The sequence below is a fragment of the Natator depressus genome, chromosome 23 (genome assembly GCF_965152275.1).
Source record: "Natator depressus isolate rNatDep1 chromosome 23, rNatDep2.hap1, whole genome shotgun sequence".
NCBI lineage: Eukaryota > Metazoa > Chordata > Testudines > Cheloniidae > Natator > Natator depressus.
This window is the reverse complement of record NC_134256.1, coordinates 1,457,710-1,467,773: the sequence shown is the minus strand read 5'-3', so window position 1 is coordinate 1,467,773 and position 10,064 is coordinate 1,457,710. Positions and strand designations below refer to the sequence as shown.

At 67.4% G+C, this 10,064-nt stretch overlaps 1 protein-coding gene across 1 annotated transcript; it reads right to left on the bottom strand.

Moving 5' to 3' along the window:
• Positions 1-9: 9 nt before the first annotated feature.
• On the bottom strand, positions 10-9,648 carry ITPKC (inositol-trisphosphate 3-kinase C). The gene is made up of 7 exons (XM_074937860.1): positions 9,511-9,648; positions 4,862-4,961; positions 4,479-4,692; positions 3,910-4,114; positions 3,274-3,375; positions 2,653-2,724; positions 10-2,143 (listed from the first exon to the last, which is right to left on the bottom strand). Exons 1-7 carry the CDS (start codon positions 9,538-9,540, stop codon positions 1,940-1,942), a joined length of 927 nt encoding a protein of 308 aa, XP_074793961.1. The 5' UTR covers positions 9,541-9,648; the 3' UTR covers positions 10-1,939.
• Between the last annotated feature and the right edge of the window lie 416 nt (positions 9,649-10,064).

Below are 10,064 nucleotides of genomic sequence, written 5' to 3'. Positions count from 1 at the left end.
GTTTGGTTTCCACCACCGGCAGGTTCTGTTTATTGTGACAGGTTCCGGTCCCAGAGGCCTGGCCATTGTCCATTGGCCTCAGCACCCCGTTCCCGTCTCCAGAGGGGTGGCAGAGCCCCACGCAGAGGCCTGGGCCAGGGACAACGCTCTGGGAGGGATCCTGAGGGGCCCATTCCCGCTGGTTACTGGGCAGCACTCAAGGGACTGGAGCGAATGCCCGGCTGGCTACACGCTGCGCTCCTGAGCCCGAGCCAGCGGGGAGCAGGACGGTCCCATGAACCGCGCCCGCCTGCCCCCATAAGCTCCAGGGTGCAGTGAATCTGTGCTCACAGCCAGAGCTGAACCCAGTGACGCTTCCCCGCCACCGGCAGGGGCTGGAGGTCTGAGCAGCTCCCTGCAGAGCGGCCACGGCTCAGGCAGCTACTGGCTGTGCCCTTGGCACAGAAGCCAGAGACGGATCGTCTCTTCCAGTAGGGTCGGGCCTCGTGAAGCCCGGGCTCCCGAATCCACTCGTCGCTGGGGCCTTGGAAAATGCTCCCCAGACTGGCCAGGCTTGAAGCTGGTGCAGGTTGCGACTCCCTGGCCCCCTCCGTGTTTCAGGGGGTTGGCTCCGCCCATGAGATGCTCACGCAGACGTGCGGCGAGCACACGGGAAACGAGGCACCGAGGGAGCGGCAGAGCCAGAGGAAACCAGGTGCCTCACTCGGGCCTTTGTGCATCCGCCTCTGCAGATGTGCAAGCCGAGCCGGGAGCCTGGCGGAGAGCTGGCCCGTGGCTGGCCGTGCCAGCGCCCTGCGCGAAGGGCAAGAACCCGTGGCGAGCCCAAGGCTGGGCTAGGAGAACCACACAAAGCTGGCAGAGGAGGCAGCGTCCCAAACGGCCAAGACCCCTGTAAAGCCGGACTGAGCTTTCCAGCCAGGCTCACCCCAGCACAGAGCCACACAACTCTCCAGCCTCCAGAAAAACCGCCCCGGGCTAGGCCAGACTCAGCCACAGGCCCCCTGAGCTCCCCATGGGCGTGGCGCAAGCTTGGCAGTAAGTCCGCGTTCTCAGTTCCCAGCCGGCCTGTTCCCAGGCCAGAGGGGCCAGCGCGAGGCTCCTTGCACAGCCAAACGGATGGGCCGGTAAGAGCAAAGCGCCGGGGGTGGAAATGGCCAGCCAGTTCCGACCCTCCAGCAGGGCCACAAATGCTTCAGGGGAAGGGGTGAGAACCCCGCAGCCGCAGCTGGGGGACACCCTGCCGCCTGGGGGGTCGTCTCAGAGCCCAGTCACTATGCTTCAACCCCCGAGTTGCCAAAAAGTCTTTTAAAGTGTCTTGAATTTAACACAACATTAATGGGCAGCTCCCTGCAGATCAGGTCCCGTGGAGCCGCCCAGTGGTGGGGCAGGGTCTGATACCAGCAGGGGCGGGACCCGGACCCAGCTGCAAAATTAAGCAGGGCTGCAGGAAAATGGGCCGTGAACAGGAGAGGGGCCCAGACGATCCGAGCCCCCTTTGGTTTGGTTCCGCTTCGGCCGGCGTCGCCCGGAGTGCAGGATCGCTGCCCCCGTGCCCGCCGAAACGCTGGTGTCTCCCATCTCAGCCTCGGCCTTCCCAGGGTTCCCCGGGCCGCGGAACGAGCCGCTGAGCGGGAAAGGGCTCCGCTCCGAGACGGGACCAGGTCTCGGCCCTTCCCGCTGGCTGCTGTAAAACAGGTCCCATCGCGTCTGTGCGACGGGCCAGGCCCTGCAGGTGCCCTCCCCGGCGCGGGGCCGTCAGCTGATGGAAGCGGGCCCAGGCAGACGGGGCACGACGGGCCCCAGCTCCGAGCGGGGCTGTAGCATATCTGGCTGTATAAATAAGAGGCAGGGAGGGCACCGCACGGCAGTGCCCGTCTATTGCACAGAGCCGGTGCTGGGTGTCCCCAGTGCGCCGGCCCAGGCCCTGCCGGCGCCTGGCTCAGTTCTGCACCATGGTGCTGAAGATGGCGATGAGATTGTCCAGCCCCCAGAGGTAGCCGTCCTCCCGGTTCCCCTCCACCCACGGCAGCCGGTGCGTCAGCGTCTGCCCCCCGGCCAGCGGCACCATCTTTCCGAAGTCGATCATCCAGACCTTGGCCAGCCCCGTCCGGTCATGGACGAAAAGCAGAGAGCTCCCCACCACCTGTCAGGGGGCAAACACAGAGCTCAGTGAGCAAGGGGGCTGGGAGCCAGGACTCCTGGGTTCCTTCCCCGGCTCTAGAAGGGGAGTGGTTAGAGCAGAGCTGGGAACCGGGACTCCTGCGTTCTCTCCCCAGCTCTGGGAGGGGAGTGGGGTCTAGTGGTTAGAGCAGTGGGGCTGGGAGCCAGGACTCCTGGGTTCTCTCCCAGCTCTGGGAGGGGAGTGGGGTCTAGTGGTTAGAGCAAGGGGGTCTGGGAGCCAGGACTCCTGGGTCCATTCATTGCTCTGTGAGCCACAGGAGGAGGCTGCTACAGAACCCAGCGCATCCAGGCGGGGCCAGAGGAGAGGCAAACAAGTGTCGCTTCCTATGGACCTGGGGTTGCCAGGGGGCAGGCGAACAGACCCTGCACTCTGGCGCGTGTGCCCAGACCCACAGGGCGAGGGCCACTGGCTGGGCCACCCGCTCGGCAGGGAGCATCTCCCCCGCGGCCCCCCACCCAGCCAGAACCTACCTCGTGGGTCCTGAAGACCTCGGACTGCTCCAGCGCCACCCGCAGCTCCTCCAAGCGGCCCAGGTAGGTGGCCTGGGGAGGAAGAGGAGGGTGGGCAGGTGAGGCCGAGGGCACCACGGGATCCACCCAGCTGCCCCGAGCGCCAGCCAGGTGCAGCCGGTCTGGGCCCCGGCAGGGAGGGGAACGGGGCTGGCCCGATCGGCAAGGACTGGCACCGGCAATTCAACAGGGGGCGCCCTCCCCAGCAGGCAGGGCTGGCCCCAGGGGCGCACTAGGGGGCGCTGTGGGGCTGGGGGCTCAGCAGGGGGCGTGCTCCTCTAGCAGGCAGGGCTGGCCCCAGGGCGGCGCTAGGGGGGGCTGTGGGGCTGGGGGCTCAGCAGGGGGCTCTCCCCGGCAGGCAGGGCTGGCCCTAGGGGGGGCTGTGGGGCAGGGAGCAGGGTGGGGTCTCCCCAGGCAATCAGAGCTGGCCCTGGGGGGCGCTGTGCTGCCGCCCGCAGTTGAAACAAAAGCCACGCAGATCTCAGCCAGCTGCTGTGTCGTGCCCCAGAGGTGGCTGCATTCCGGCAGCGAAAAGCCCAAGCTCTGGGCCATGCGGCACCCACGGGGAGCCCAGCCCCTCACCAGGATGGTTCTGTCGCCGTCCACAAAGTCGCCCAGCGCCTGCACCACCTGCTCGGGCAGCCGCGTCTTCTTGAAGTTGGTGCTGCAGGTGCCGTCGGCTTTCTGGGGACACAGGGACCCGTCAGCCCGGGGCCTGGGAGGCTGCGCGGGACGCACCTGCCCACTCAGACCCACTCCCCACAGAGCCAGCTGTGCCCCAGCCAGACATGATCTCCCCTCCCCAGAGCCAGACGCCCCTGCTCCAGCTTCCCCTCCCAGAGGCGGACATGACCCCCCTTCCACGCTGCAGCCAGGCCTGCTCCCCCCCAGCCAGATGTGCCCCCCCAGCCAGATGTGCCCCCCCCAGCCAGGCCCGCTCCGCCCCAGCCAGATGTGCCGACCCAGCCAGGCCTGCTCCCCCCCCAGCCAGATGTGACCCCCCAGCCAGATGTGGCCCCCAGCCAGGCCTGCTCCCCCCCAGCCAGATGTGCCCCACCCCAGCCAGGCCTCCTCCGCCCCAGCCAGATGTGCCCCTCCCCAGCCAGGCCCGCTCCCCCCCAGCCAGATGTCCCCCCCCCCCAGCCAGGCCTGCTCCACCCCAGCCAGATGTCCCCCCCCCCCCAGCCAGGCCTGCTCCGCCCTGGCCCGTGGCCCCACCTTGATGCCCTCGATGCGGAAGCCCAGCGTGGCGGTGGAGCTGAGCGACTCCCTCCACTGCATGTAACGGGGCTTGAGCACGGCGCGCTGGGCGTGCTCCTCGGGCGTGGGCGCCCCTGGCTCCACCGCCACCATCTTCTCGTACATGTCACGGCGCAGCCGGGGCCGCTGCCGGGCCTGCTCCAACTCCTCCTCCAGGTACGTCCTGCGGGGGGCAGAGCGGGGATCAGCTGGGGGCGCTCACCCCATGGCCTCGGCCTCGGCCGGCCCGGGGCTACTGGGGTCTGGCACTCCCAGCGCAGGGCTCCTGGGTTCCACCCCGGCGGTGGGGGCTGGTGGTGAGAGCCAGGGGCTGGGAGCCAGGACTCCTGGGTTCCATCCCTGGCTCTGGGAGGGGAGTGGGGGCTGGTGGTTAGAGTGGAGGGGGCTGGGAGCCAGGACTCCTGGGTTCCATCCCTGGCTCTGGGAGGGGAGTGGGGGCTGGTGGTTAGAGTGGAGGGGGCTGGGAGCCAGGACTCCCTGCTGCCCCTCGCTGAGCCGGCCTGCCTGTGCCCCCTCTGGGCTCTCACCTGACCCCCATCTTGCAGTCCATGAGGGAGGGCGTCTCGAAGCCGGCCAGCAGATCCTCCATCTGGTTGTAGCACTCGCCGTCCCGCTGCACCAGCCCGAAGTAGGCGGGCACGTGGGGGCGCAGCGAGTCCCGCATGAGGCGCTCCAGGCACTGCTGCTCACACGGGCAGAACTTCTTCAGGATCCGCCCGTAGTCGCCGGCTTTGAAATTCCCTGCCGGGGAGGGAGGGAACGGCTGGTGTCAGGGGAGCCCGGACACACCCGGCCCGTGCCCGCTGGGCACACGGCGCTGCCTTCGCCCAGCCACCCTCGGGGCTGGCTGAACCCCCCAGCAGAGCCACGGCCCCTCCCCGCATGGCCCTGTTCCCGCGGCCCCTCTCACCCGCATGGCCGGCCAGCTGCACCCAGGGGTAGCGCTTCTTGAAGGACACGACGAAAGGCGACCAGTGGACCATGCTCTTGAGTTTCTTCCACGGCTTGTTCTAGAGAGAAAGGCAGGGAGGGAGTCAGTGCCCGGGCGCCCGCGGCAGGGGACCCGGCGGTGCCCCCCCTACTGTAGGAGGGTCCCTGCTAGCGGACCCAACTGAGATCACCCCCCCGCCCCCCCGTGCCAGGTGCTGCACAGACCGCGCGTGATCAAGGCCCCCAACGTGTGACCGGCGCTTTCCAGCCATTCGGCCGAGATCAGGGCCCCGTCAGGCCGGGCGCTGCCCAGCCCCGAGGGACAGACAATCCCTGCCCCGCACAGCACATGGGAAGGATTGTTCTCCCCATGTTACAGACAGGGAAACTGAGGCCTGACTTGTCCAAGGTCCCCCAGAGTGTCAGCAGCAGATTTGGGAAGAGAACGAAAAGGGAGTGACTCCTCCCACAACCCCTGCTCTAACCACTAGACTCCCCTCCCAGAGCCAGGACAGGACCCAGGAGTCCAGGCTCCCAGCTGCCCGGCTCTAACCACCAGCCCCACTCCCCTCCCAGAGCTGGGAGAGAACCCAGGAGTCCTGGCTCCCAGCCCCCACACCACATGCCCTACAAGGGGGGGCCAATCTGACTCCATCTATGCAGCTGGTTCGGAAGCTCGCCCGGACCCTCGGCGCCTCCCCCAGACACACACGCGCCCTCCCCCACCCCGGGGCAGCTCCCCTCCCACCTGCGGCACTGCCCCATCCCGCATCGGCCCGGTGCACCTGGTGTCTGCTCCCTGCTCACCGCCGGGTGCCCGGAGCCGGTGGCAGGCGGGGCTGGGGGCTGCCGAGGACAGCAGCTGCATGCGGGCGCTGCCCCACGCCGAGACGCTGGCATGTCACCTCTGCCTGGAGTGGAGCAGAGTCCCCGTTCCTGCCCCCCGCCTGGACTTTCACCCAGGGCACAGGTCGCGCCTGCGTTAATTACACGGGGGGGGGGGAATCCCTATCACCTGCTGGCACCAGCTCGTTATGGGGCTGCTGGGAATGGCTCCCGGGCTGTCCCCTCTGATCAGGGACAGGAGTCGGGAGGGCCAGGCCAAGGCCACCCCCCCCCCACCCCTATGGCCCCTGCAGAGGGGGCTCAGTCACCGGCAGCTCCGAGTCCCTCTGAGGGACAAGCCCATGCAGGCCTCGTGTCTGGGAGCCAGGACTTCTGGGTTCTATCCCTGGATCTGGAAGGGGAGTGGGGGCTAGTGGTTAGGGGGGGCTGGGAGCCTGGACTCCTGGGTTCTGTCCCCAGCTCCGGGAGGGGAGTGGGGACTAGTGGTTAGGGGGAGCTGGGAGCCAGGACTCCTGGGTTCTAGGGGTTTCAAGAACACAACACAGCCAGGAGCCTCAGCCATTGTCACCAAACCAGCTCCCGGCTGCACCAGTTTCACCCTTTCAGCAGAAACTCCCGCCCCGCTCAGCGTTTCACCCAGAGAACTTCCCCCCGCTCCAGCCCTGGCCTGACACACATTTTCCATCACAAGCGCCTCGTGGTTTCTTGCTGACTCTGCGAGAGGAGGCTGTGAGCGACGAGCAGAAACCTGCTGGCGTGATCAGGGCTGAGCCACAACAGAGCCGGGGGGGGCGGGGGGGTGTGGAGAGCCAAAGATTTGTAACAGGTCGGCCTGGCTGCAGCCCATGGGGGAGCCTGGGCCAGCGGCGAGAGCATGGGACTGGAGTCAGGACTCCTGGCTCTGCCACTGATGTATGGGGCGGTCCTGGGCAACTCCTTGCATCTCCCCCAGCAGTGACCTGAGGAGAACAACCTGCCCTTTGTTGCTCTGGGTGGGTGCGACGGGGCCCTGATCTCAGTGGGGGTCTGGGCGGCGCCCAGCCCGACAGGGCCTGATCTCGGCGGGGTTCTGAGGAGCACCCAGCAGGACGGAGCCCTGATCTCAGCCGGGGTCTGGACAGCGCCCAGCACGACGGGGCCCTGATCTCGGCCGGGGTCTGGGCAGCGCCCGGCACGACGGGGCCCTGATCTCGGCCGGGGTCTGGGCAGCGCCTGGCACGACGGGGCCTGATCTCGGCTGGGGTCTGGGCAGCGCCCCGCACGACGGGGCCCCATCTTGGACAGGACATTGAGGTTCTCCCTTCCCCTCACTCCCGCGCTCACAGCTCCACGGCTGGGTCTCACTTACCCAGGAAAGCAGCTTTTAGAGGATCCCCCTCTCGGGAAGCTGGTTTTCGCTGGATCTCAAATCCACATCCCGAGCTGCCCCATCCGGTAACTCTACAACCCCAGCCGCAGCAGCGTCTACCTGCCCCGTCCCACCCCGCGTCTGGGTGGTGTCGGGGGGCAGGGCAGGGAGTCAGAGATTTGTCATGGGAAAGCGGAGGCTGGGGCAGGTCAGGGTTTCCATCCCGACAGGTTTGTCAGCTCTGCACATGACTGCCGGGGGCCGGGGGGGTGTGTGTGTGTGCGATCAACACTCAGCATCTCGGCCCATTTCCTGTTCCCCTTCCAAAACCCTGTAAAGCCCCCCGCCCCACAGGGAGCATCGGCCAGGTGCTGGGGGGGGGGGGGGACACTGAGGCACAGAGCAGGGCCAACCTTCCACAAGCAGCCGTAGGCTGAACTCGTGGCCCAGGGAGGCCGGCCTCGTGGAAGCCCCGGGCTGGAACCCAGGAGATCTGGGTCTGCCCTGTCTTCCTGCATGACTTTGGGCAAGTCACTGCCGCCCTATGACTCAGTTTCCCCATCTGCTAATTAGCAAGCTGCAAACAACGCCCTGGCACCAGCATCAGCCTGCCTCAGAGCGACGGCGCAAGGGTGGATGCCGGGACGTCTGCGAGGCTCAGAGAGGCGGCCAAGGCCCCCGAAGGGTGTGGGAACAGAACCCGGGAGTCCGGCTCTGAACCGCTAGGCCCCAGGCTCCTTCCCCAATCACACCCGACCTGAGACGCCCCGTTTCCAGGCAGTTCCGAGAGCCCCTTTCAGGCACAGAAAACGCACCCGACAGCCAGGGCCCTGGGGGCTCGGCACACAGGCCATGGGGCAGCCCTCCAGGGGTACGCGCCTGGCTGGGGCAGTGGCCACACTCAGGGGCAGTGGGGGGGTATTTATCCCACACTGGCAGAGCACAGAGGGCTAGAGGGGCCAACCCCATCCGCTCCCAGCTCCCCTGTGGCCCAGCGACCCCCCCCCCCGCCCTGCAGCGCCCACCCTCCCAAGGGAAACGAGAGGGTTTAACCTGCCAACGGCGTGGGGGGGGGATTTGCCATGAGCTGCAGGTGCATTCGCGCCATGAAGGGCCTGTGGGCTCCCGCCACCCTCACCCCAAAGGCTGGGAGTCGGGCCGGGTGCTGGGCAGGGCTCGGGGGCCTTGGCTCGTGGTGACCAATTGACAGCTTTCAGCTCACACATCCCCCCGGGGGCTGCAAGCGAGCCGGGGCCAGAGACCACACACGGGCAAAGGGCACCACAGGGTAACAGCGCTCGAGAACTTCTGCTCATCCCAGGACCCAGGACACCTGGGTTCTCTTCCCAGCTTGGGGAGTGGGGTCTCGTGGTTAGACAATGGGGGCTGGGAGTCAGGACTCCTGGGTTCTATCCCAGCTCTGGGAGGGGAGTGGGGTCTTGTGATTAGAGCATGGGGGGCTGGGAGCCAGGACACCTGGGTTCACTCCCCAGCTTGGGGAGTGGGGTCTAGTGGTTAGAGCAAGAGGGCTGGGAGCCAGGACTCCTGGGTTCTCTCCCAGCTCTGGGAGGGGATTGGGGGTCTAGTGGTTAGAGCAGGGGGGCTCTCCTGGCTCTGCACTGAATACCTGGCGCGACCCCTCTCTCTGCCTCTGTGGGGCAGAGCCCCCCCAGCTCGCTGGGGAGGGGCAGTGGGGCAGTCATTGCTGGGGGGTCCCCGGCCGCGCTGTGGAGCCGTCGGGCAGGGGGCAGAGCTGAGCCGCCAGGGGCACCCGCAAACAGCCCCCCCCCGCCTGGCCCCTGGGCAGGCAGCCAATGTGGGGGGGCTCTGGAGTCCCCCCTACCCACGGCTAGACAAAGCCCAGCGCCCGGGACAAGTCACCATGACAACATGCCGGGGAGCCATTGTCCTCTGGATAAAAGGGCCGGACGCCTGGGTTCTCCCCCCCGCACTGGGAGGGGAGAGTGGGGCTGGGAGCCCAGACGCCTGGGTTCTATCCCTGCCAGGGGGAGGGGCGGCGGGAGTTAGTGGTTCGAGCAGGGAGCCCGGACGCCTGGGTTCTGTGACTGCTGGGCGAGGACAGAGCTGTCTTGCTTGGGGGGGTGTCCCTGGAGCGAGGTTTGTTCTGGGTCCCCGGGCTGGCGGTCGAGGTGCCCAGTAACCTCTCCGTGTCCCGGAGCCCCCGGGAGCTGGGTCAGCCCCCTTCATGCCCACCTGGGGAAGCTGAGGCACGGAACCCCACGGGATCCCCCTTCCTGCCCCCGGCAGCTGGGGACTGACACCCTGAGGGCCAAGCCCTGGACCCACCTCATGTAACCCCACATCTTGCTATACGGGGCTTTGTCTTATACAGATACCTCTTCCCCCCCCCCACAAAAAAAACCCAAAGTGTCCCGCTTTGTCACCCCTGCCCCGGGCGCCCCGCGGGTACTTACCCGATAGGGGCTCCTGTCCCGCTGCTTCATGGCCCCGCCAGCCCCACGGCTCCACGCTTCCCCTTTGCGCCAGCTCCGTCTTTCTGATGCTGCCTGAGCCCTCCCTGCTGGCTGGCATCCAAACCTCGGCGGGGGGGCGGGGGGGTGACGATGCCAGGGGGTTGCCAAGCAACCAGGCCAGCTGGCAAAGAATTTTCCATGACAGCAGCAGGAGACAGGCCCTGGCGCAGGCAGGAGGCAGCCCCCCGGGGTGCTAAGCCCACCCCATTGGGGAGTGGGGGGGAGGAGCTAGTGGGGAAGGGGCAGGGCTGGGATACGGGACACCGGGGTTTAAGTCCTGGCTTGGCCCCGGACCAGATGTGTGACCTCAGGCCAGTTCCTGCGGCCAGACTCAGTTTCCCCATCTAATGTCTGATCAGAGTGGGGGCCCTTCGGGACAGGGACTGTCTGGCTGTGTCCATTGTGGGGTGGGGAGGCTGATCTCCACTGGGGCCTGTGCAGCGCCCAGCCCCATGGGGACCCGACCTCCCAGAGCTCTGTTTAAATGCCCCAGC

Coding starts and splice junctions, on each gene's coding strand:
- ITPKC (XM_074937860.1), bottom strand. CDS start 9,540: ATGAAGCAGCGGGACAGGAGCCCCTATCGG. Junction 4,693..4,861: donor GCAGCTGGCCGGCCATGCGG/GTGAGAGGGGCC, acceptor CCTCCCCGGCAG/GGAATTTCAAAGCCGGCGAC. Junction 2,725..3,273: donor ACGGCGACAGAACCATCCTG/GTGAGGGGCTGG, acceptor CTTCCTCCCCAG/GCCACCTACCTGGGCCGCTT.